The sequence below is a fragment of the Panulirus ornatus genome, chromosome 18 (assembly GCF_036320965.1).
Source record: "Panulirus ornatus isolate Po-2019 chromosome 18, ASM3632096v1, whole genome shotgun sequence".
Classification (NCBI taxonomy): Eukaryota; Metazoa; Arthropoda; class Malacostraca; order Decapoda; family Palinuridae; genus Panulirus; species Panulirus ornatus.
The window spans coordinates 60,100,408-60,127,820 of record NC_092241.1 but is presented as its reverse complement, the minus strand read 5'-3'; the positions used below and the strand labels follow the sequence as shown (position 1 = coordinate 60,127,820).

The following is a 27,413-nucleotide window of genomic DNA, read 5'->3' as shown; positions in this document are numbered from 1 at the left end:
ACCCGGTCTCGTGCATCAAAACTGCTAACACACTCACTCAGCTGCTCCCAAAACACTTGCCTCTCATCATCTTTCTTCTTATGCCCAGGTGCATAGGCACTAATAATCACCCATCTCCCTCCATCCACTTTCAGTTTTACCCATACCTATCTAGAGTTTACCTTCTTACACTCTACCACATACTCCCACAACTCCTGTTTCAGGAGTAGTGTTACTCCTTCCATTGTTCTTGTCCTCTCACCAACCCCTGACTTTACTCCCAAGACATTCCCTAACCACTTTTCCCCTTTACCCTTGAGCTTCGTTTCACTCAGAGCCAAAACATCCAGGTTCCTTTCCTCAGACATACTACCTATCTCTCCTTTTTCTCATCTTGGTTACATCCACACACATTTAGACACCACAATCTGAGCCTTCGAGGAGGATGAGCACTCCCCTGCATGACTCCTTCTGTTTCCCCTTTTAAAAAGTTGATATACAAGAAGGGGTGGGTTTCTAGCCCCCAAGTTCCCGTCCCCTTTAATCGCCTTTTACGACACTTGGGGAAATGTGTGGGAAGTATCTTGGAAAGCAAAAATGGATATGTTTGAAGGAATAGTGTTTCCAACTATGTTATATGGTTGCGAGACATGGGCTGTAGATAGAGTTGTGCGGAGGAAGGTGGATGTGTTGGAAATGAGATGTTTGAGGACAATATGTGGTGTGAGGTGGTATGATTGAGTCAGTAATGAAAGGTTAAGAGAGATGTGGTTGAGAGAGCAGAAGAGGGTGTTTTGAAATGGTTTGTTCACATGGAGAGAATGAGTGAGGAAAAATTGACAAAGAGGATATATGTGTCAGAGGTGGAGGGAACGAGGAGAAGTAGGAGACCAAATTCGAGGTGGAAGGATGGAGTGAAAAAGATTTTGAGCGATCAGGGCCTGAACATGCAGGAGGGTGAAAGGCATGCAAGGAATAGAGTGAATTGGAACGATGTGGTATACCATAGTGGACGTACTGTCAATGGATTGAACCAGGGCATGTGAAGCAACTGGGGTAAACCATGGAGTGTTTTGTGGGGCCTGGATGTGGAAAGGGAGCTCTGATTTCGGTGCATTATACATGACAGCTAGAGACTGAGTGTGAGTGAATGTGGCCTTTGTTGTTTCTCGTCGTGCTACCTTGCACGCGTGCAGGGGGAGAGGGTTGTCATTTCATATGTTTTGGGGTGGCAACGGGAATGAATAAAGGCAGCAAGTATGAGTTATGCACATGTGTATATATGTATATGTCTGTGTATGTTTATATATGTATATGTTGAAATGTATAGGTATGTATATGTGCGTGTGTTGACGTGCACGTATGTACATGTGTATGTGGGTGGGTTGGGCTATTTTTTTTGTCTGTTTCTTTGCCCTACCTCACTGACACGGGAGACAGCTCAGATTGGGGTGTTTAAGTGTGTGTGGATTTAACCAAGATGAGAAAAAAGGAGAGATAGGTAGTATGTTTGAGGAAAGGAACCTGGATGTTTTGGCTCCGAGTGAAATGAAGCTCAAGGGTAAAGGGGAAGAGTGGTTTAGGAATGTCTTGAGAGTAAAGTCAGGGGTTAGTGAGAGGACAAGAGCAAGGGAAGGAGTAGCACTACTCTGAAACAGGAGTGGTGGGAGTACGTGATAGAGTGTAAGAAAGTAAACTCTAGATTGATATGGGTAAAACTGAAAGTGGTTGGAGAGAGATGGGTGATTATTGGTGCATATGCACCTGGGCATGAGAAGAAAGATCATGAGAGGCAAGGGTTTTGGGAGCAGCTGAGTGAGTGTATTAGTAGTTTTGATGCATGAGACTGGGTTATAGTGATGGGTGATTTGAATGCAAAGGTGAGTAATGTGGCAGTTGAGGGAATAATTGATGTTCATGGGGTGTTCAGTGTTGTAAATGGAAATGGTAAAGAGCTTGTAGATTTATGTGCTCAAAAAGGATTGGTGATTGGGAATGCCTGGTTTAAAAAGAGAGATATACATAAGTATATCTATGGGAAGTGAGTCAGTTGTTGTTCGCTGATGATACAGCGCTGGTGGCTGATTCATGTGAGAAACTGCAGAAGCTGGTGACTGAGTTTGGTAAAGTGTGTGGAAGAAGAAAGTTGAGAGTAAATGTGAATAAGAGCAAGGTTATTAGGTACAGTAGGGGTGAGGGTCAAGTCAATTGGGAGGTGAGTTTGAATGGAGAAAAACTGGAGGAAGTGAAGTGTTTTAGATATCTGGGAGTGGATCTGTCAGCGGATGGAACCATGGAAGCGGAAGTGGATCATAGGGTGGGGGAGGGGGCGAAAATTTTGGGAGCCTTGAAAAATGTGTGGAAGTCGAGAACACTATCTCGGAAAGCAAAAATGGGTATGTTTGAGGGAATAGTGGTTCCAACAATGTTGTATGGTTGCGAGGCGTGGGCTATGGATAGAGATGTGCGCAGGAGGATGGATGTGCTGGAAATGAGATGTTTGAGGACAATGTGTGGTGTGAGGTGGTTTGATCGAGTAAGTAACGTAAGGGTAAGAGAGATGTGTGGAAATAAAAAGAGCGTGGTTGAGAGAGCAGAAGAGGGTGTTTTGAAATGGTTTGGGCACATGGAGAGAATGAGTGAGGAGAGATTGACCAAGAGGATATATGTGTCGGAGGTGGAGGGAACGAGGAGAAGAGGGAGACCAAATTGGAGGTGGAAAGATGGAGTGAAAAAGATTTTGTGTGATCGGGGCCTGAACATGCAGGAGGGTGAAAGGAGGGCAAGAAATAGAGTGAATTGGAGTCATGTGGTATACAGGGGTTGACGTGCTGTCAGTGGATTGAAGCAAGGCATGTGAAGCGTCTGGGGTAAACCATGGAAAGCTGTGTAGGTATGTATATTTGCGTGTGTGGACGTGTGTATGTACATGTGTATGGGGGGGGGGGGGTTGGGCCATTTCTTTCGTCTGTTTCCTTGCGCTACCTCGCAAACGCGGGAGACAGCGAGAAAGTATAAAAAAAAAAAAAAAAAAAAAAATCTATGTAAGTAGGAGAGACGGCCAGATAGCGTTATTGGATTACGTGTTAATTGATAGGCGCGCGAAAGAGAGACTTTTGGATGTTAATGTGCTGAGAGGTGCAACTGGAGGGATGTCTGATCATTATCTTGTGGAGGCAAAGGTGAAGATTTGTAGAGGTTTTCAGAAAAGAAGAGAGAATGTTGGGGTGAAGAGAGCGGTGAGAGTAAGTGAGCTTGGGAAGGAGACTTGTGTGAGGAAGTACCACGAGAGACTGAGTGCAGAATGGAAAAAGGTGAGAGCAAAGGACATAAGGGGAGTGGGGGAGAAATGGGATGTATTTAGGGAAGCAGTGATAGCTTGCGTAAAAGATGCTTGTGGCATGAGAAGCGTGGGAGGTAGGCAGATTAGAAAGGGTAGTGAGTGGTGGGATGAAGAAGTAAGATTATTAGTGAAAGAGAAAAAGAGAGGAATTTGGACGATTTTTGCAGGGAAATAGTGCAAATGCCTGGGAGATGTGCAAAAGAAAGATCAAGGATAAGGTCAAGAAAGAGGTGCAAGTAGTGAAAAAGTGGGAAATGAGATTTAGGGTGAGAGAGGTAAATAAAGTGCGTAAGACAAGAAAACAAATGGGAACATCGGTGAAGGGGGCTTATGGGGAGGTAATAACAAGTAGTGGTGATGTGATAAGGAGATGGAGTGAGCATTTTGAATGTTTGTTGAATGTGGTACATGATAGAGTGGCAGATATAGGGTGTTTTGTTCAAGGTGGTGTACGAAGTGAGAGGGTTAGGGAGAATGATTTGGTAAACAGAGAAGAGGTAAGGAAAGCTTTGTGGAAGATGAAAGCTGGCAAGGCAGTGGGGTTGGGTGGTATTGCAGTGGATGTATTAAAAAAGGAGGTGGCTGTGTTCTTGACTGGTTGGTAAAGATATTCAATGTATGTGTGGCTCATGGTGAAGTGTGTTGTTGACTGGTTGGAAAGGGAAATCTAATGTATGGATGGCTCATGGTGAAGTGCCTGAGGACTGGCGGAATGCATGCATAGTGCCATTGTACAAAGGCAAAGGGAATAAAGGTGAGTGTTCAAATTACAGAGGTATAAGTTTATTGAGTATTTCTGGGAAATCATATGAGAGGGTATTGATTGAGAGGGTGAAGGCATGTACAGAGCATCAGATTGGGGAAGAGTAGTGTGGTTTCAGAAGTGGTAGAGGATGTGTGGATCAAGTGTTTGCTTTGAAGAATGTATGTGAGAAATACTTAGAAAAACTAATGGATTTGTATGTAGCATTTATGGATCTGGAAAAGGCATATGATGGAGTTGATAGAGATGCTCTGTGGAAGGTATTAAGAATATATGGTGTGGGAGGCAAGTTGCTAGAAACAGTGAAAAGTTTTTATTGAGGATGTAAAACATGTGTACGAGTAGGAAGGTTCTCACTGAATGTCAGTTTGCGGCAGGGGTGCATGATGTCTCCATGGATGTTCATTTTGTTTATGGATGGGGTTGTTAGGGACATGAATGCAAGAATTTTGGAGAGAAGGGCAAGTATGCAGTCTGTTGTGGATGAGAGGGCTCAAGAAGTGAGTCAGTTGTTCACTGATGATACAGTGCTGGTGGCTGATTCGGGTGAGAAACTGCAGAAGCTGGTGACTGAGTTTGGTAATGTGTGTGAAAGACAAAAGCTGAGAGTAAATGTGAATATGAGCAAGGACATTAGGTACAGTAGGGTTGAGGGACAAGTCAATTGGGAGGTAAGTTTGAATGGAGAAAAACTGGAGGAAGTGAAGTGTTTTAGATATCTGGGAGTGGATTTGGCAGCGGATGGGACCATGGAAGTGGAAGTGAGTCACAGGGTAGGGGAGGGGACGAAAGTTCTGGGAGCATTAAAAATGTGTGGAAGGTGAGAACATTACCTCCGAAAGCAAAAATGGGTATGTTTGAAGGAATAGTGGTTCCAACAATGTTATATGGTTGCGAGGCATGGGCTATAGATATGGTTGTGCAGAGGAGGGTGGATGTGTTGGAAATGAGAAGTTTGAGGACAATATGTGATGTGAGCTGGTTTGATTGAGTAATGAAAGGGTAAGAGAGATGTGTGGTAATAAAAAGTGGTTGAGAGAACAGAAAAGGGTGTTTTGAAATGGTTTGGTTACATGGGGAGAATAAGTGAGGAAAGACTGACAAAGAGGATATATGTGTCAGAGGTGGAGGGAACAAGGAGAAGTGGGATACCAAATTGGACTTGTTCTCCCAGGAAACCAAAAAATATCAATATTTTCAAATATTAGTATGAAACAAAAGACAGTGATACAGAATCAACATCTCTGAAGGCCAGAAGCCAAGGTAACCAAGTAAAAACACTCTTGACTGTCGATAGCAGGAGCAAATGTTAACAGGACCACATTGCAGAAGTGTGAATAAGTGAGTGATGCAGGGTGGTGGCTCAAAGATGCCACCTTCACTTCTATGCTATTTCTAATATAACAGACCAGGGCAAAATGCTGGAAGGTCACTGGGTTTCCATGAACAAGCATTAGTCAGCCTTAGGGTTCTTAATAATGGCAGGAGATAATCAAATTCTGGTTAATACACACTATTTACTCATTGAGGGGGTGCTTTGACCTTCCTAAGACCAAGTACTCTCTGTCCAATGTTTACAAGGGTTTGTCCATATCTGTGTTATCATACCACGAGTATCAGTTAATCTACTCAGTCAGACGAATTTGAGAAACCAATGATTCACCCTGCTCCCAGCCCCATGTATTCTGAATTCAAGAAATCTTACCTATCTATCTATATCTCTGATGTTAATTCCTTCTGGGAATTCTCATCAAGGGGTAGCCATGGTAAAAGGTATTTGGGGAAACAGAGTGGAGGAGCAGTGAAGGGAGGAAAATGCTGGAGGAATGCAATGAAAGGTGTATGCAAGGGAGGCATATACGAACAGGGTTAACTGGAGACTTTTTTGCAGGGGCCAAGAAGTTTTACTTCAAGAATTTCAATATCAAGAATCATTATATCCTTAGCATCACATGAAAGAGAATGCCTATGTCAGTAAGATTATTTACAAACATCAGCTAAAATTAACCCACAAAAGTGCAAGTTAAATTTTAAGCATTAAGCACTACAACTACAGGAGTTACCATGGAGATGAGGTACCATGTGTTCACTATGTGGAACAGTATGATCAAACATTTTGAGCAGACCAAAATCAGTGCATAATTTTTCATTTTAGCAAGCCTGGAGTTAGCAACTCAAGCTACAAAAAGACTCATCTCACTCAGAAAAAGGTACCTCAACTAGTGGGAACTGGAAGAATTGCTTAGTCCATACCAATCAAATGACCTTCTTTAGGTTTAACAATTACAGGTACAGGTAAATCTCCAAAAATTCAGGACAAGAATTCTGGAAACTTTAGGCATTTGGAAAATTTTGCTCAGGCAGTCAAGACAATATTCTTTATTTCAGTACATTACTTCTCTAATTCTTAATCAACTTAGAAACAATGTGACACTGGGCACATACCCATCATAAGAAAGAGAGATGTATACTACCTTCATGATATGATAGCCTTGAGCAAACATACTCAGTGCAAATTTGTTTTTCTTTAAATACACTCAGGAATGTCTAAGTCCTTAGAGTTCTTTATCTTTTTATGTACCTGTATATACATCACCATAAACCACACAACTGATCATTAGAATTCTTCTATGATAATAAAAAAAATGCAGCATCCAACAGCAAAAATCACATGATTCTAATCTACTAATTAAGGAATACCTAAGCAATGTCAAAATGACTAAACTAGCATTTTGAGACAATGAGTAAGCAACAATAATATCATCAGGATAAACACATACATATGAAATCCTACAACTAGTGAGGAATAAATAAAGTTTTACCCCTGTAATGGTGTCTCTCCAGCCTCCACATCAAGAGAGCCATAAGAATCAGCAGCTGGAATCTCGTATCTATTATGTAAAACAAAGAAAGGCTAGGGTAAGAAAAAATACTGGGATGAAGATGTTACTCTCCTAGATCAATAATGAAAGTTACAAAAGAAATGGAAAGATTCCAAAAATGACAGATGGAATAGAAGAAAATACATTAAACTCAAAATTGACTAAACTTTCGTTTATCAGAATTAATGAAAAAGACTATCATGTATTTGTATAGTAAAAGGAGGGAGTTCTAAATGTGTGGGGCCCAGTGTTTTAACTTTATCATGCTAAGATCTTATAAATTTCTGCATGCAGTCCTTATTCACAATTTCATTACTCAAATTATTTCACACAGCCAGTACTTTTTTACAATAAAAGTACTTATCAAAAAAAAAATTCTAACAAGTTTCTTAATTCCATAATATGGCCTCTGGTTGTTCAATCTTTATGCATTTTCAAGAACTGTAACTGTTGATATTATCACATTAGTTTAATATTCTGGTGCATAGCTAATTTTTTGCCACCTCTGTCCAGTGTGCTAAGAAATTTGTTTTTTTATCAACAAGTAAGAGGTGCACAAAAACTAAGTAATGCGCCACTATTCATTCTATTCACTTGAGAGGTAACCATTTAGGAGGAGCATATTATGTGCTGAATTAGCCAATCCTAAGTATGCAAAAACTTTACAGCTTTATGATTAGGTGTGCAAAAAGTATCTCTTTTTTTCCATACTTGTTTGCTATTTCTTGCGTGAGTGAGGTAGCATCCAGAACGGCTGACTGAACCTTCGAGGAAAAAGATCCTCATCTGGCTCTTTCCTACATTACTTCTTTTGAAAAGCAATAGTAAGGGAGAGGATTTCCAACCCCCTCCCTCACTCCTCTTAGTCATACTCTACAACATGCAGATGTTTGGGAAGTTTTCTTTCTTCTCTCTCTCCAGGGAAAGGGGAGAAAATATGTCAAAACCATTATTTTTCTTACCAATTAAGAGCCATGCATTCCTAGTTCAGAAAACCAATTATTCAATGGACTGGCTAATCCTAAGTACACATTCCAGAGTGCAGGTGATTTTTAAGGCCTCTCCCAATTCACAAAAAATCCTCAAAATATTTCCCTTTATCCATGAACATGCACATAAAAATGTCAAAGCCATCCTCTTTTTCTCATGAATTATCCATGACTAGTTTTAGAAAAACACATTACTTACTGGTCTGACATATTCTCAGAACACAAAAATTCATATATTTTTTCATTAAAGATTAGCTGCATAAAGATATCAACAATTTTTGTTTTGACCAGACTGACCAATCCTTAATATACAAAATGATTTAGGTTTTCAAAGTTGAGAAGCTTCTCTCTAAGATAATGATTCCCAAGACTGAGATATCCCCTCAGAATATATATGATAGGGTCAAGTCTGCCTTCACATTCTGGTGAAAAGGCAACAGCCTTCATTTACATTTTGTGAATGATGCAAAGATATTTGAAGCCACTGCTCATTCAACCTTAAAATGTATTACCAGTTTTCCTTTCAAACTCTCATGTTTTTCAAATTGTATTAATCAATAAATGCACTTAACCTTGCAGTTTCAAAGGTATTCTTTTTACAATGATCAAAAATCACTTCAGAAGTAAATTTTGTCTAGTGCTTTCTTTCTTTTCTTTTCTTTTAAACTATTCGCCATTTCCCGCGTCAGCGAGGTAGCGTTAAGAACAGAGGACTGGGCCTTTTTTGGAATATCCTCACTTGGCCCCCTCTGTTCCTTCTTTTGGAAAATTAAAAAAAAATTAAAAAAATGCTTTCACTCTAATAAAATGCAAAAGTTTTGTAGCGGAAGTGAATCATAGGGTGGGGGGGTGAAAATTCTGGAAGCGTTGAAAAATGTGTGGAAGTCGAGAACGTTATCCTGGAAAGCAAAAATAGGTGTGTTTGAAGAAATAGTGGTTCCAACAATGCTATATGGTTGCGAGGTGTGGGCTATAGACAGAGTTGTGCGGAGGAGGATGGATGTGTAGGAAACGAGATTTTGAGGACAATATGTGGTGTGAGGTGGTTTGATCCAGTAAGTAATGAAAGGGTAAGAGACATGTGTGGTAATAAAAAGAGCGTGGTTGAGAGAGCAGAAGAGGGTGTTTTGAAATGGTTTGGTCACATGGGGAGAATGAGTGAGGAAAGATTGACTAAGAGGATATATGTGTCAGAGGTGGAGGGAACGAGGAGAAATGGGAGACCAAACTGGAGGTGGAAAGATGGAGTGAAAAAGATTTTGAGTGATTGGGGCCTGAACATGCAGGAGGGTGAAAGGCATGCAAGGAATAGAGTGAATTGGAACAATGTGGTATACCGTGGTCGATGTGATGTCAATGGATTGAACCAGGGCATGTGAAGCATCTGGGGTAAACCATGGAAAGTTTTGTGGGGCCTGTATGTAGAAAGGGAGCTGTGGTTTGGGTGCATTATACATGACAGCTAGAGACTAAGTGTGAACGAATGTGGCCTTTGTTGTCTTTTCCTAGTGCTACCTCGCGCACATGCGGGAGGAGGGGGTTTTCATATAATGTGTGGCGGGGTTGCGACGGGAATGAATAAGGGCAGACAGTATGAATTATGTACATATGTATATAAGTATATGTCTGTGTGTTTATATATATGTATACGGTGAGATGTATAAGTATGTATATGTGCGCGTGTGGACGAGTATGTATATACATGTGCATGTGGGTGGTTTGGGCCATTCTTTTGTCTGTTTCCTTCCTTACCATAATCAGTATACTTAAATGTGGCGCATCTGTGCCACCAGCCAGGGTTCTCCCCTGTTAACACCCTCACACAAGAATTTGGAGAAAAGTATACTTCATTTATGGATATTTCATTACATCATAAAGATATTCTGAAAGGGAAATTATTCAAATTTTTTTTGCATGCATGTATTCTGATTGACGGTCATTTCAAATGAATGCTGCAGTTCAAAGTTAATGTTCTTAAATACATTTCATGTCCTTAGCAATGTACTCCAATTTCTTCATCTTGTTCTCAAGGTGCTACACTCGAAGCATGAACTTCCTTACCACAGCCATGAACAAAAGTATTCTTGAATGGTAAATAGCTCTGAGTATCTGCGATAAGAGCTCAGTACAAAATTTAATGAACATAAATCATGGCTAGGGAATGGCATAAGTAATTTCCAGCTATCACATTCCCCATCTCCCACTAGTACCTTCATTTTCTTCAAACCCTCACAAAATTCTCTACTTCCAGATCCTCACTAATTATCCTAGCAGTATCAAACAGCTTCATCTATTTCCCAATACTCACAACTGCAATTTTTTCACTCCCCATCTTTAAAATATTCCCTTAATTTTTCTCTAAGCATCCATGATGGTTTGAAACTGAATGCATAAATAGGCTGTCACTGAATGCATAAATATGCTGTCTAAAGGCTAGATAACATGCCTTGCCCACTTAATTATGTATGATGTCTCTTTTTCCTGCTCTGGCTTATACTTTACTTAGCTGGTTCATGTAGTGTTAACAGCAATTCATTTATACAATGTGGCTCAAAATTTCAAGGAAAGATGTCCTTATCTTTCAAATGAAAGATGGAGGTCTATGCAGCTATCAATGCAGATAAACACTTCTCTTTCTGTCTTCTTTATATTGCTCTCCTCAATGTTTAACAGTGCTCCAGTATAACTGTCTTGCATTCCAGTACAATACCTTAAGTTTGTAAGTGTATAATATATGGATGGTTGAAAATAAATAAGGGTGGTGGATATCTTATCTGGAAACTATTACTAAGTCACCATCAATCATGACTTCTCCCATTACACACTACATTAATTTATCACTTAATCTTCCACTACTCTCATCTATATTTCCTTATTGTACATTCCTTGAATCTTAAAGTACATCCCCTGTAAAATATGCACTTCTGGCAGTCTGGATGGTATATATTCTTCTTTCAACCTCTGGCTTCGTGCTGGTGTTGCTGCTGCCACTGCTAAGTGTGGTGTGTAAAAAATTATTCATACAAGAGAGGGAGGGAGCTCTACAAGTGTGGGACTCCATCTCCAAAACTTTCTATTCCATCAAGTAAAAGTGAAAAAATCAGCGCATATGGTCAATTTGGTAAAGGCGCACATATACACAACACATCAACTACAGCTAGCAATATAATGTACCATATAAAATAATAGTAGGGTTGAGGGTCAAGTCAATTGGGAGGTGAGTTTGAATGGAGAAAAACTGGAGGAAGTGAAGTGTTTTAGATATCTGGGAGTGGATCTGGCAGCGGATGGAACCATGGAAGCGGAAGTGGATCATAGGGTGGGGGAGGGGGCGAAAATTCTGGAGCCTTGAAGAATGTGTGGAAGTCGAGAACATTATCTCGGAAAGCAAAAATGGGTATGTTTGAAGGAATAGTGGTTCCAACAATGTTGTATGGTTGCGAGGCGTGGGCTATGGATAGAGTTGTGCGCAGGAGGATGGATGTGCTGGAAATGAGATGTTTGAGGACAATGTGTGGTGTGAGGTGGTTTGATCGAGTAAGTAACGTAAGGGTAAGAGAGATGTGTGGAAATAAAAAGAGCGTGGTTGAGAGAGCAGAAGAGGGTGTTTTGAAATGGTTTGGGCACATGGAGAGAATGAGTGAGGAAAGATTGACCAAGAGGATATATGTGTCGGAGGTGGAGGGAACGAGGAGAAGAGGGAGACCAAATTGGAGGTGGAAAGATGGAGTGAAAAAGATTTTGTGTGATCGGGGCCAGAACATGCAGGAGGGTGAAAGGAGGGTAAGGAATAGAGTAAATTGGAGCGATGTGGTATACCGGGGTTGACGTGCTGTCAGTGGATTGAATCAGGGCATGTGAAGCGTCTGGGGTAAACCATGGAAAGCTGTGTAGGTGTGTATATTTGCGTGTGTGGACGTATGTATATACATGTGTATGGGGGTGGGTTGGGCCATTTCTTTCGTCTGTTTCCTTGTGCTACCTCACAAATGCGGGAGACAGCGACAAAGCAAAAAAAAAAAAAAAAATAAAAAAAATAAAATTGTCAGTGGATTGAATCAGGGCATGTGAAGCGTCTGGGGTAAACCTAGGAAAGTTCTGTGGGGCCTGGGTGTGGAAAGGGAGCTGTGGTTTCGGGCATTATTGCGTGGCAGCTAGAGACTGAGTGTGAACGAATGGGGCCTTTGTTGTCTTTTCCTAGTGCTACCTCGCACACATGAGGGGGGAGGGGGAAGGTATTCCATGTGTGGCAAGGTGGCGATGGGAGTGAATGGGGGCAGACAGTGTGAATTGTGTGCATGGGTATATATGTATGTGTCTGTGTATGTATATATATGTGTACAGCGAGATGTATAGGTATGTACATTTGCGTGTATGGACGTGTGTGTGTATACATTGTGTATGGGGGTGGGTTGGGCCATTTCTTTCGTCTGTTTCCTTGCGCTACCTCGCAAACGCGGGAGACAGCGACAAAGCAAAATAAAAATAAATAAAATAAAATAAAATTACAGAGGTATAAGTTTGTTGAGTATTCCTGGTAAATTATATGGGAGGGTATTGATTGAGAGGGTGAAGACATGTACAGAGCATCAGATTGGGGAAGAGCAGTGTGGTTTCAGAAGTGGTAGAGGATGTGTGGATCAGGTGTTTGCTTTGAAGAATGTATGTGAGAAATACTTAGAAAAGCAAATGGATTTGTATGTAGCATTTATGGATCTGGAGAAGGCATATGATAGAGTTGATAGAGATGCTCTGTGGAAGGTATTAAGAATATATGGTGTGGGAGGCAAGTTGTTAGAAGCAGTGAAAAGTTTTTATCGAGGATGTAAGGCATGTGTACGTGTAGGAAGAGAGGAAAGTGATTGGTTCTCAGTGAATGTAGGTTTGCGGCAGGGGTGTGTGATGTCTCCATGGTTGTTTAATTTGTTTATGGATGGGGCTGTTAGGGAGGTAAATGCAAGAGTTTTGGAAAGAGGGGCAAGTATGAAGTCTGTTGGGGATGAGAGAGCTTGGGAAGTGAGTCAGTTGTTGTTCGCTGATGATACAGCGCTGGTGGCTGATTCATGTGAGAAACTGCAGAAGCTGGTGACTGAGTTTGGTAAAGTGTGTGGAAGAAGAAAGTTAAGAGTAAATGTGAATAAGAGCAAGGTTATTAGGTACAGTAGGGTTGAGGGTCAAGTCAATTGGGAGGTGAGTTTGAATGGAGTAAAACTGGAGGAAGTGAAGTGTTTTAGATATCTGGGAGTGGATCTGGCAGCGGATGGAACCATGGAAGCGGAAGTGGATCATAGGGTGGGGGAGGGGGCGAAAATTCTGGGGGCCTTGAAGAATGTGTGGAAGTCGAGAACATTATCTCGGAAAGCAAAAATGGGTATGTTTGAAGGAATAGTGGTTCCAACAATGTTGTATGGTTGCGAGGCGTGGGCTATGGATAGAGTTGTGCGCAGGAGGATGGATGTGCTGGAAATGAGATGTTTGAGGACAATGTGTGGTGTGAGGTGGTTTGATCGAGTGAGTAACGTAAGGGTAAGAGAAATGTGTGGAAATAAAAAGAGCGTGGTTGAGAGAGCAGAGGAGGGTGTTTTGAAGTGGTTTGGGCACATGGAGAGAATGAGTGAGGAAAGATTGACCAAGAGGATATATGTGTCGGAGGTGGAGGGAACGAGGAGAAGAGGGAGACCAAATTGGAGGTGGAAAGATGGAGTGAAAAAGATTTTGTGTGATCGGGGCCTGAACATGCAGGAGGGTGAAAGGAGGGCAAGGAATAGAGTGAATTGGAGCGATGTGGTATACCGGGGTTAACGTGCTGGCAGTGGATTGAATCAGGGCATGTGAAGCGTCTGGGGAAAACCATGTAAGGCTGTGTAGGTATGTATATTTGCGTGTGTGGACGTATGTATATACATGTGTATGGGGGGGGGGGTTGGGCCATTTCTTTCGTCTGTTTCCTTGCGCTACCTCGCAAACGCGGGAGACAGCGACAAAGCAAAATAAAAATAAATAAAATAAAATAAAATTGTAAATGGAACATGGCTGTCTCAGTTTTATTTCTTTCATACTTGATCTCCATTTCCCACTTTAGCAACGTAGTGCCAGAAGCAGATGAAGAGAGGCCACATCCACTATCTGGCTGTTATGTATAATGCACCAAAACCACAGTTCCTTATCCACAACTGGACTATGCAGATCTTTTTCTTGGTTTACCCCTGGCATTTCACATGTCTTGGTTGAGTCCACTGACAGCATGTAGACCAAGTAAACATCATTCCAATTCACTCTATTCCGTGCATGCCTTTCATCCTCTGCATGTTCAGGTCCCAATCACTCAAAATCCTTTTCACTCCATGCTTCTGTTTCTTATTTGTTCTCTCTATTCTTGTTCCCTCCACTTCTGACACATACATCCTCTTTCACAACTTTTCCTCACTCATTCTGTCCACATGTCAAAACCATTTCAGCTCACCCTCTTCTGCTCACTCACCTACTCTTTTTATTACCACAGGTCTCTCTTACCCTAACATTAACTGCTCAATCAAACAACCTCACATCACATACCATCCTCAAACATTTCATTTCCAACACATCCACCCTCCTTGGCAAAGCCTTCTCAACAGCCCATGCGTAGCATTCACATCATATTGTTAGGACTATTCTTCCCCTAAAAACCCATTTTTGTCTTCCCAGGTAACATTCTCTCCATTTTCACACATTCTTTAGTACTACCAGAACCTTCACTCCCTCCCCCACCCTATGACTCATTTCTGCTTCCATGGTCCCATTTGCCACCATGTCCACTCTCAGGAATCTAAAACACTTCACTTCCTCCAATTTTTTCCATTCACACTCACATTCCACTTTTCATATCTAATGATTCTGATGAACTGCAACGTTAGTCAGTACACTCGAACATCATAGGGAGGACGGCTCAGAAGTCAACAAGGGATGGCATGGGGCAAATAAGCTTAAGAACCACTGCTAAAGACAATTTTAAGAAAAGAAAATTTTCCTCCTGCAGGGTTTTTTCTTTACCAATTATGACCTGTGATTCTGATGCTTGTCAGTTTTTTCCCTAAAAACTCATAACTTTAATCATGTAAAAAGGTATTTCTTAAAGTTTCTTCCCTAAAATGTAACACTTATAAGTCCTCGGATGTTTACATCTAACCCCCATCAGTATCAAACTAAGTTTTCAGGTTCAATAAAATCTACTTTTAAGCTACCAAACTGGGTAACAGAGATATTTCATGTAGTATACAACTTTTTCGTGAAGAAAATTTTAAATCTTTATCAAAAATTTGAAATAACTGGCTGAAACACTCCATATAAATTCTATTAACAATTTTGATGCATAATGAAATGTATGTGAACTACTCACCTAGTAAAGAAATCCTGAGAAGGTGCATTGTCTCTAAAACCAAAGAGAATAGTGTTGGGTTTCATGGCTCCCAGCCCAGCCACACGAACCAGATGTTGCAAACCTTCACGGACTGAATGTGAGACAGTCACCTCTACAAATGCTTTCACCTAATGACAAAATCTATGATTAATGTACATTCTTGAGTTTCCTTAATATAAAGAAAAGAAAGAAAAAAGATTATTATGATACAGACATTTAACCTCTTGTAGATACTCCTTACTCTCTTAGTTATCTATGCAGGATGGATTTAAAAGAAAAGAGGTTTATGGTAAATTTCCATCCCTTTCAATTTTTTTTCTAATACATTAAGAGGTGACAAAACCAATATTTTTTTCAATGACTTAAGATATTACAATCATAGTTATCAAAGGCATACACAGTAGGCCTATAAACACGGCCTTCTAACCACACGTGAGGAATGCATGGGAAGTATTCTTTCTCCCCTATCCCCTATCTACTCATATACATAAGTGTATATGAGTGGATGGGCCATTCTTCCTCTGTTTCCTGGCAGTACCTCACAGACACAAGAAACAGCGAACAAGTATACTGAATGTTTGGAAAGAGAGAATGTTATCTCAGAGAGCAAAAATGGTTATGTTTGAAGGAATAGCAGTTCTAACAATGTTATATGGTTGTGAGGCATGGGCTATAGATAGGGTTCTACAGAAATGAGATGGATGTGTTGAATGTGGTGTGAGGTGGTTTGAACGAGTAAGTAATGAAAGGGTAAGAGAGATGTGTGGAAATAAAAAGTGTGTGGTTGAGAGAGCAGAAGAGAGTGTGTTGAAATGGTTTGGACAATGGAGGGTATGAGTGAGGAGAGTCTGACAAAGAGGATATATGTGTCAGAGGTTGAGGGAACAAGGAGGCATAGGAGACCAAACTGGAGGTGGAAGGATGACGTGAAAAAGATTATAAGCAATCGGGGCCTGAACATACAGGAAGGTGAGAGGCATGTAAGGAATAAGTGAACTGGAACAATGTAATATACCGGGGTCGATGTGCTGTCAGTGGGCTGAACCAGGGGATGTGAAATGTCTAGGGTAAACCATGGAAAGGTCTGTGGGACCTGGATGTGGATAAGCTGTGGTTTCAATACATTACACATGACAGCTAGAGACTGAGTGTGAATGAATGTGGCCCTTTTTGTCTGTTTTCCTGGCACTACTTCACTGAAGCAGGGGGTAGCAATGCTGTTTCCTGTGGAGTGGGGTAGTGCCGGGAAAGGATGAGGGAAAGCAAGTATGAATATGTACATGTGTATATATATGTATATGTCTGTGTACGTGTATGTACAAGTTTATATGGTGATATGTATATCACCATAAGTAAAGAGTAATGTGGCAGTTGAGGGAATAATTGGTATACATGGGGTGTTCAGTGTTGTAAATGGAAATGGTGAAGAGCTTGTAGATTTATGTGCTGAAAAAGGACTGGTGATTGGGAATACCTGGTTTAAAAAGCGAGATATACATAAGTATACGTATGTAACTAGGAGAGATGGCCAGAGAGCGTTATTGGATTATGTGTTAATTAACAGGCGCGCGAAAGAGAGACTTTTGGATGTTAATGTGCTGAGAGGTGCAACTGGAGGGATGTCTGATTATTATCTTGTGGAGGCTAAGGTGAAGATTTGTATGGGTTTTCAGAAAAGAAGAGTGAATGTTGGGGTGAAAAGGGTGGTGAGAGTAAGTGAGCTTGGGAAGGAGACTTGTGTGAGGAAGTACCAAAAGAGACTGAGTACAGAATCGAAAAAGGTGAGAACAATGGAAGTAAGGAGAGTGGGGAAGGAATGGGATGTATTTAGGGAATCAGTGATGGATTGCGCAAAAGATGCTTGTGGCATGAGAAGAGTGGGAGGTGGGTTGATTAGAAAGGGTAGTGAGTGGTGGGATGAAGAAGTAAGATTATTAGTGAAAGAGAAGAGAGAGGCATTTGGACGATTTTTGCAGGGAAAAAATGCAATTGAGTGGGAGATGTATAAAAGAAAGAGACAGGAGGTCAAGAGAAAGGTGCAAGAGGTGAAAAAGAGGGCAAATGAGAGTTGGGGTGAGAGAGTATCATTAAATTTTAGGGAGAATAAAAAGATGCTCTGGAAGGAGGTAAATAAAAGGAGTAAGACAAGGGAGCAAATGGGAACTTCAGTGAAGGGCGCAAATGGGGAGGTGATAACAAGTAGTGGTGATGTGAGAAGGAGATGGAGTGAGTATTTTGAAGGTTTGTTGAATGTGTTTGATGATTGAGTGGCAGATATAGGGTGTTTTGGTCGAGGTGGTGTGCAAAGTGAGAGGGTTAGGGAAAATGATTTGGTAAACAAAGAGGAGGTAGTAAAAGCTTTGCGGAAGATGAAAGCCGGCAAGGCAGCAGGTTTGGATGGTATTGCAGTGGAATTTATTAAAAAAGGGGGTGACTGTATTGTTGACTGGTTGGTAAGGTTATTTAATGTATGTATGACTCATGGTGAGGTGCCTGAGGATTGGCGGAATGCTTGCATAGTGCCATTGTACAAAGGCAAAGGGGATAAGAGTGAGTGCTCAAATTACAGAGGTATAAGTTTGGTGAGTATTCCTGGGAAATTATATGGAAGGGTATTGATTGAGAGGGTGAAGGCATGTACAGAGCATCAGATTGGGGAAGAGCAGTGTGGTTTCAGAAGTGGTAGAGGATGCATGGATCAGGTGTTTGCTTTGAAGAATGTATGTGAGAAATACTTAGAAAAGCAAATAGATTTGTATGTAGCATTTATGGATCTGGAGAAAGCATATGATAGAGTTGATAGAGATGCTCTGTGGAAGGTATTAAGAATATATGGTGTGGGAGGCAAGTTAGAAGCAGTGAAAAGTTTTTATCGAGGATGTAAGGTATGTGTACGTGTAGGAAGAGAGGAAAGTGATTGGTTCTCAGTGAATGTAGGTTTGCGGCAGGGGTGTGTGATGTCTCCATGGTTGTTTAATTTGTTTATGGATGCGGTTGTTAGGGAGGTGAATGCAAGAGTTTTGGAAAGAGGGGCAAGTATGAAGTCTGTTGTGGATGAGAGAGCTTGGGAAGTGAGTCAGTTGTTGTTCGCTGATGATACAGTGCTGGTGGCTGATTCATGTGAGAAACTGCAGAAGCTGGTGACTGATTTTGGTTAAGTGTGCGAAAGAAGAAAGTTAAGAGTAAATGTGAATAAGAGCAAGGTTATTAGGTACAGTAGGGTTGAGGGTCAAGTCAACTTGAAGCAGGGCATGTGAAGCGTCTGGGGTAAACCATGGAAAGCTGTGTAGGTATGTATATTTGCGTGTGTGGACGTATGTATATACATGTGTATGAGGGGGGTTGGGCCATTTCTTTCGTCTGTTTCCTTGCACTACCTCGCAAACGCGGGAGACAGCGACAAAGTATAATAAAAAATAAAATAATAATAAGCATTTATGTCGGAAAGGACCACAATTTTGCGTGTGATCAAGACATTCCTATGAGTCCACAGGGAAAATGAAACACAATAAGTTCCCAAGTACACTTTCATGTAATAATCACATCATCAGGGGGAGACACAAGAGAGAGAAATATAAGTCAGTTGATATACATCGAAGGGACGAAGTTAGGACGCTATTTGGTAAACATCACATGTTAAGTGATGAGGAAGAAGACTTATGATACACATCAGTTTGTGAGGAAAGAGAAGAACAATGAAAGAAATATGAAGAAATATGTGACTTAGAAGGTTAACTTAGCACAATTACGTAAGAAGAAGCCCCGCACGGTTACATAACAGCTATGCTGTGTATTCATGGGGTAATGAAGGACTTGGTATCATATGATAGGAAAAGTGTCAGGATATATCCACAGGAAAACACCTCCAAGATCATTCCTACATGTGCTAGACACTCCCCATCCTCACATTTATTTGTAGTGCGAGAGATAAATCAATATCCTTTAAATACCTTCACATCATTCACCACCAGTGCTGTGCCAGGTATGAAGTAATAGTATAGTGTGTAACTGAGTGAAGATAAAGAAAAAACAAATTCCTCAAATACCTCCCCATACTTGCCAGTCAATCTCCCTCACACTTAATTTTAATATGAAAGGTGTAATATTTCTTCATGGATTTATATTCTTTACCACCAATGCTGTACCTGTGTATGATATGAGAATACATTGAGAAAATAACACAATCAAAAGAGGTATATCATTCAGAGTCTTTCCCCCTTATTGGGAGCTGTCAGATGTGTCATTCACACCCTCTTCCACCCTTCATGGAGCAGTGAACCAAATCAACACAAAGCTGTGTATTTATTGTTACTTTGGAATTCTAGTCAATTATTCATTACAGCTTTCGTTCTTTTTCTTTTTTATCTTTACATTGCTGCAATTTCTGGGTCATACATGCCATTCAGAGGTTAAGAAAAAGTTCACTAAATCACTGACTTGTGAAATACTGTCAACTTAGAACTTCATCATATCCTCTTATGTACAAACGTTTTATTATATTCCTCATTCACCTATTTCAGACCATAAAATCTAATACTACCAATCTTTCACTCATACTGAAAAATTTAATTTTTTTGTCTTATTTATACATTATACACATGCATCAAGGTAAGGTGCCTAAGGATTGGTGGAACATCTGTATTGTGATATTCTACAAAGGCAAGGGAGGTAATATGAATGTTCGAATTACTGAGGTAAAAGTTTGTTAACTTTGCCAAGTAACTTGAATCAGAGACTGCTGACTGAAAGGGCGCTGGCATACACAGAACATCAGATTGGGAAGGAACAATGTAGCTTCAGGAGTTGTAAAGGATGAGTGGATCAAGTGTTTGCTTTGAAGAATCTGTGTGAGAAATATTTAGAAAGATATGTATGTGGCATTTATGGGTATGGAGGAAACTTATGATAGGGCTAATAAAGATTCTTGTGAAAGGTATTAGGAATAGATGGTGTCAGAAGAAAGCTATTAGAAGTAGAGGAGCTTCTAAGAAGATAATAAGATATGTATGCTTGTAAGACGAGAGGAAAGTATATGGCTCCAGGTGAAGATGAGTCAGCAGCAAGGAGGTGTGACATTACTGTGGATGTTTAATCCTTATGGATGGGTCGGTGAAGGAGGCATATGCAGGGTTTTGGAGAGGGTGGTAGGGTGGGGTGGGGAGGAGGCAGGAGGGGGGGAGTGGGCCAAAGATTGTTAGGGATTGGGGGGACTGGGAGGTGAATTAGATGCTGTTTGCTGATGCCATGGCTCAAGGCTCTAGTGGCAGACTCAGGTGAGAAACTGCAGAAGCCAGTGCCTGAGTTTGGGAGAACATTTGAAAGGAGAAAGTTGAAGCTAAGACAAATAAAAATAAGATCTTAAAGTTTAGCAGGGGAAAGAGAGAGGCTTGTTGCAGTGTGAGTTTGAATGGAGACAACTTGGATGGTGTGGAGTGGTTTAGAAATCCACAAAAGGATACAGCAGGAAATGTAATCATGGGAGCTGAAGTTAGCCATAGGGTTGGTGAGGGAGCTAAGGTCCTGGGTGCAATGAATAGCATATGGAAAGAGGAGTCAATGTATCTGACAGCAAAGATGGGTATGTTTGACGTTGTCCTAATGCTATTGTATGGATGCAAAACATGGGTCACAGATCAGTAAGGAAGAGAGCGGATGTGTTACGAATAAAACACAAAGAGACAATACACGGTGTTAGGAGAGTTGTTCGAGTAAGAAATGATAAGGTAAGAGATAGGTTTGGTAATGAGAAGAGTATGGCACAGGGAGCTGAGAAAAGTGTGCTGCAATGGTTTGGATGTATGGAGAGGATAAGAGAGAAGCTGTCAAAGAGGGTATACTTGTTTGAGGTGCTTTGAGTAATCAGGCTTTGAGCATGCAGGAGAAAGTGAGGTGTATATGAGATAAAGCAAAATGGATCGATGTAGTAAACAAAGGGCGGAGCTGTAAATGACCTGAACCAGGGCATACGAAGGAACGAAATAAGCCAAAGAAAGGTATGTGAAGCTTGGCTTTAGATACGGAGGCTTTGGTTTCAGGGTATCATAAATGGCATCTCAAGAGCAGACATGAGCAAATGATTCCATTCCTCTTCCTCTACCTCAGTATGTGGGAAAGAACACATAAGTATGAAAGAAAGAAATGATGTACTGAAATATTTCCTGTTCCCTTATCTCATGCTAAAACTACTATAATATCTACAGATCATACAATCTAATTCTAATCCAACAGATATTTAGCACCTAATATCATTATTCCCAACCATAAGGTCTACTTCTAATGTGAGAGCTCCTTCGGACTTATGATTAATATTCTTACATAATCCAGACCACACATTTCTGCCAAAATTTTCTCGTACAGTAGGTACAGTAGGTTTGAGGGACAGGTCATGAGAAGAAAGATCATGAGAAGCAAGTGTTCTGGGAGCAGCTGAGTGAGTGTGTTAGTAGTTTTGACGCACGAGACCAGGTGATTTGAATGCAAAGGTGAGTAATGTGGCAGATGAGGGAATGATTGGTGTACATGGGGTGTTCAGTGTTGTAACTGGAAATGAGGAGCCTGTAGATTTATGTGCTTAAAAAGGACTGGTGATTGGGTATACCTGGTTTAAAAAGGAAGCTATAAATAAGTACACATATGTAAGTATGAGAGATGGCCAGAGAGCATTATTGGATTACGTGTTAATTAATAGGCACGCGAAAGAGAGAATTTTGGATGTTAATGTGCTGAGAGGTGTAACTGGAGGGATGTCTGATCATTATCTTGTGGAGGTTAAGGTGAAGATTTGTAGAGGTTTTCAGAAAAGAAGAGAGAATGTTGGGGTGAAGAGAGTGGCAAGAGTAAGTGAGCCTGGGAAGGAGACTTGTGTGAGGAAGTACCTGGAGAGACTGAGTACAGAATGGAAAAAAGTGAGAACAAAGGACATAAGGGGAGTGGGGGATGAATGGGATGTATCTAGGGATGCAGTGATGGCATGCGCAAAAGATGCTTGTGGCATGAGAAGCGTGGGAGGTGGGCAGATTAGAAAGGGTAGTGAGTGGTGGGATGAAGAAGTAAGATTATTAGTGAAAGAGAAGAGAGAAGCATTTGGATGATTTTTGCAGGGAAATAATGCAAATGACTGGGAGATGCATAAAAGAAAGAGGCAGGAGGTCAAGAGAAAGGTGCAAGAGGTGACAAAGGGGGCAAATGAGAGTTTGGGTGAGAGAGTATCATTAAATTTTAGGGAGGATAAAAAGATGTTTTGGAAGGAGGTGAATAAAGTGCGTAAGACAAGGGAGCAAATGGGAACTTCAGTGAAGGGGGTTACTGGGGAGGTAATAACAAGTAGTGGTGATGTGAGAAGGAGATGGAATGAGTATTTTGAAGGTTTGTTGAGTGTGTTTGATGACAGAGTGGCAGATATAGGGTGCTTTGGTCGAGGTGGTGTGCAAAGTGAGAGGGTTAGGGAAAATGATTTGGTAAACAAAGACGAGGTAGTAAAAGCTTTGCGGAAGATGAAAGCCGGCAAGGCAGCGGGTTTGGATGGTATTGCAGTGGAATCTATTAAAAAAGGGGGTGACTGTATTGTTGACTGGTTGGTAAGGTTATTCAATGTATGTATGACTCATGGTGAGGTGCCTGAGGATTGGAGGAAGGCTTGCATAGTGCCATTGTACAAAGGCAAAGGGGATAAGACTGAGTGCTCAAATTACAGAGATATAAGTTTGTTGAGTATTCCTGGTAAATTATATGGGAGGGTATTGATTGAGAGGGTGAAGGTATGTACAGAGCATCAGATAGGGGAAGAGCAGTGTGGTTTCAGAAGTGGTAGAGGATGTGTGGATCAGGTGTTTGCTTTGAAGAATGTATGTGAGAAATACTTAGAAAAGCAAACAGATTTGTATGTAGCATTTATGGATCTGGAGAAGGCATATGATAGAGTTGATAGAGATGCTCTGTGGAAGGTATTAAGGATATATGATGTGGGGGGGGGGGGCAAGTTGTTAGAAGAAGAGAAAAATTTTTATCGAGGATGTAAGGCATGTGTACGTGTAGGAAGAGAGGATAGTGATTGGTTCCCAGTGAATGTTGGTTTGCGGCTGGGGTGTGTGATGTCTCCATGGTTGTTTAATTTGTTATGGATGGGGTTGTCAGGGAGGTGAATGCAAAAGTTTTGGAAAGAGGGGCAAGTATGCAGTCTGTTGTGGACGAGAGCTTGGGAAGTGAGTCAGTTGTTGTTCCCTGATGATACAGCACTGGTGGCTGATTCGCATGAGAAACTGCAGAAGCTGGTGACTGTGTTTGGTAAAGTGTGTGAAAGAATAAAGCTGAGAGTAAATGTGAATAAGAGCAAGGTTATTAGGTACAGTAGGGTTGAGGGACAGGTCAATTGGGAGGTAAGTTTGAATGGAGAAAAACTGGAGAAAGTGAAGTGTTTTAGATATCTGGGAGTGGATTAGGCAGCAGATGGAACCATGGAAGCAGAAGTGAATCATAGGGTTGGGGAGGGGGTAAAAGTTCTGGGAGCATTGAAGAATGTGTGGAAGTTGAGAATATCATCTCGGAAAGCAAAAATGGGTATGTTTGAAGGAATAGTGGTTCCAACAATGTTATATGGTTTCGAGGCGTGGGCTATAGATAGAGTTGTGTGGAGGAGGGTGGATGTGCTGGAAATGAGGTGTGTGAGGACAATATGTGGTGTGAGGTGGTTTGATCGAGTAAGTAATAATAGGGTAAGAGAGATTTGTGGTAATAAAAAGAGTGAGGTTGAGAGAGCAGAAGACGGTGTTTTGAAATGGTTTGGTCACATGGAGAGAATGAGTGAGGAAAGATTGACCAAGAGGATATATGTGTCAGAGGTGGAGGGAACGAGGAGAAGTGGGAGACCAAATTGGAGGTGGAAAGATGGAGTGAAAAAGATTTTGAGCGATCGGGGCCTGAACATGCAGGAGGGTGAAAGGCGTGCAAGGAATAGAGTGAATTGGAACGATGTGGTATACCGGGTCGACGTGCTGTCAATGGATTGAACTAGAGCATGCGAAGCGTCTGGGGTAAACAATTTAAAGTTCTGTGGGGCCTGGATGTGGAAAGGGAGCTGTGGTTTCAGTGCATTATACATGACAGCTAGAGACTGAGTGTGAATGAATGTGGCCTTTGTTGTCTTTTCCTAGCGCTACCTCGTGCACATGCAGGGGGAGTGGGTTGTTATTTTCATGTGTGGCAGTGTGGCGAAGGGAATGAATAAAGGCAGAAAGTATGTATTATGTACATGTGTATATAGTATATGTCTTTCTTTCTTTTCTTTTTTGCTTTGTCGCTGTCTCCCACGTTTGCGAGGTAGCGCAAGGAAACAGACGAAAGAAATGGCCCAACCCACCCCCATACACATGTATATACATACGTCCACACACGCAAATATACATACCTACACAGCTTTCCATGGTTCACCCCAGACGCTTCACATGCCCTGATTCAATCCACTGACAGCACGTCAACCCCGGTATACCACATCGATCCAATTCACTCTATTCCTTGCCCTCCTTTCACCCTCCAGCATGTTCAGGCCCCGATCACACAAAATCTTTTTCACTCCATCTTTCCACCTCCAATTTGGGCTCCCACTTCTCCTCGTTCCCTCCACCTCCCACACATATATCCTCTTGGTCAATCTTTCCTCACTCATTCTCTCCATGTGCCCAAACCATTTCAAAACACCCTCTTCTGCTCTCTCAACCATGCTCTTTTTATTTCCACACATCTCTCTTACCCTTATGTTACTTACTCCATCAAACCACCTCACACCACACATTGTCCTCAAACATCTCATTTCCAGCACACCCATCCTCCACCGCACACCTCTATCCATAGCCCACGCCTCGCAACCAAACAACATTGTTGGAACCACTATTCCTTCAAACATACCCATTTTTACTTTCCGAGATAATGTTCTCGACTTCCACACATTCTTCAAGGCTCCCAGGATTTTCGCCCCCTCCCCCACCCTATGATCTACTTCCGCTTCCATGGTTCCATCCGCTGCCAGATCCACTCCCAGATATCTAAAACACTTTACTTCCTCCAGTTTTTCTCCATTCAAACTTACCTCCCAATTGACTTGACCCTCAACCCTACTGTACCTAATTACCTTGCTCTTATTCACATTTACTCTTAACTTTCTTCTTTCACACACTTTACCAAACTCAGTCACCAGCTTCTGCAGTTTCTCACATGAATCAGCCACCAGCGATGTATCATCAGCGAACAACAACTGACTCACTTCCCAAGCTCTCTCATCCACAAAAGACTTCATACTTGCCCCTCTTTCCAAAACTCTTGCATTTACCTCCCTAACAACCCCATCCATAAACAAATTAAACAACCATGGAGACATCACACACCCCTGCTGCAAACCTACATTCACTGAGAACCAATCACTTTCCTCTCTTCCTACACGTACACATGCCTTACATCCTCGATAAAAACTTTTCACTGCTTCTAACAACTTGCTTCCCACACCATATATTCTTAATACCTTCCACAGGGCATCTCTATCAACTCTATCATATGCCTTCTCCAGATCCATAAATGCTACATACAAATCCATTTGCTTTTCTAAGTATTTCTCACATACATTCTTCAAAGCAAACACCTGATCCACACATCCTCTACCACTTCTGAAACCACACTGCTCTTCCCCAATCTGATGCTTTGTACATGCCTTCACCCTCTCAATCAATACCCTTCCATATAATTTACCAGGAATACTAAACAATTTCCCTTTCCCTGAGGAGGATGAGAACAAGATGAAGAGGACTTAAAAGAGGAGAAGGAATAGAAAGATGTGGGAGAGTTCGAGAAGGCTCAGGAGATAAGGATCTCGCGGGTGTAGAACTTCCTCCCCGTACCGTGCAAGGATGTGATTACGAGGAGACGTCTGAAGACAAGACCGATTTCGACGATGAAGGCCTGCACTGTGGCTGAGAGATTGACTTGAGGAGGCAGAAGTGATATTGTGACAGTGATTGTGTCAGCGTCGCGTCGCCTCGCCGCAGTGTATCGAGACAGACTTCCCCAGAACTTTTAAAGGGGAAGTAAATGTTTATAGTTGTGTTACTGGAGTGATAGTTTTCATGCATGGTGTTTTTGACAAGAAAATAGTGAAGTTGGAGAAAAATGTAGCTTAGACATTGAAGCTTATTGATACAGTGGTGAAATTGATGAGAACTGCTATTGACGTTTGTGTGAATAAATTGTACATTTCCTTTTCCATAGCCAGAGGTTGAACCATTATGTGACATTCATTTTTTCATTCATTTCAAGCTAAAAGTTTGTTTTCTAAATTGTTTCTTACATTTTTCATATGTATATATATGTATGTGTGTGTGTGTGTGTGTATGTGCGTATGTGTGTGTGTGTGTGTGTGTGTGTGTATGTATATATATATGTATATTATCCCTGGGGATAGGGGTGAAAGAATACTTCCCACGTATTCCTCGCGTGTCGTAGAAAGCGACTAGAGGGGACGGGAGCGGGGGGCCGGAAATCCTCCCCTCCTTGTATTAACTTTCTAAAATGGGAAACAGAAGAAGGAGTCACGCGGGGAGTGATCATCCTCCTCGAAGGCTCAGAGTGGGGTGCCTAAATGTGTGTGGATGTAACCAAGATAAGAAAAAAGGAGAGATAGGTAGTATGTTTGAGGAAAGGAACCTGGATGTTCTGGCTCTGAGTGAAACGAAGCTCAAGGGTAAAGGGGAAGAGTGGTTTGGAAATGTCTGGGGAGTGAAGTCAGGGGTTAGTGAGAGGACAAGAGCAAGGGAAGGAGTAGCAATACTCCTGAAACAGGAGTTGTGGGAGTATGTGATAGAATGTAAGAAAGTAAATTCTCGATTAATATGGGTAAAATTGAAAGTTGATGGAGAGAGGTGGGTGATTATTGGTGCATATGCACCTGGGCATGAGAAGAAAGATCATGAGAGGCAAGTGTTTTGGGAGCAGCTGAATGAGTGTGTTAGCGGTTTTGATGCACGAGACCGGGTTATAGTGATGGGTGATTTGAATGCAAAGGTGAGTAATGTGGCAGTTG

At 41.4% G+C, this 27,413-nt stretch overlaps 1 protein-coding gene across 1 annotated transcript in view; it reads right to left on the bottom strand.

The window, feature by feature from the left end:
• The window catches only part of LOC139755173 (solute carrier family 12 member 9), a 290,342-nt gene that overhangs the window by 78,434 nt on the left and 184,495 nt on the right, over positions 1–27,413 (bottom strand). Inside the window, exons 13-14 of the mRNA XM_071673343.1 lie at positions 15,332–15,480; positions 6,908–6,976 (exon numbers count right to left, since the gene is read on the bottom strand). Of these exons, the coding sequence (XP_071529444.1) occupies positions 6,908–6,976; positions 15,332–15,480 (218 nt within the window). The remainder of the gene's footprint in view (positions 1–6,907; positions 6,977–15,331; positions 15,481–27,413) is intronic.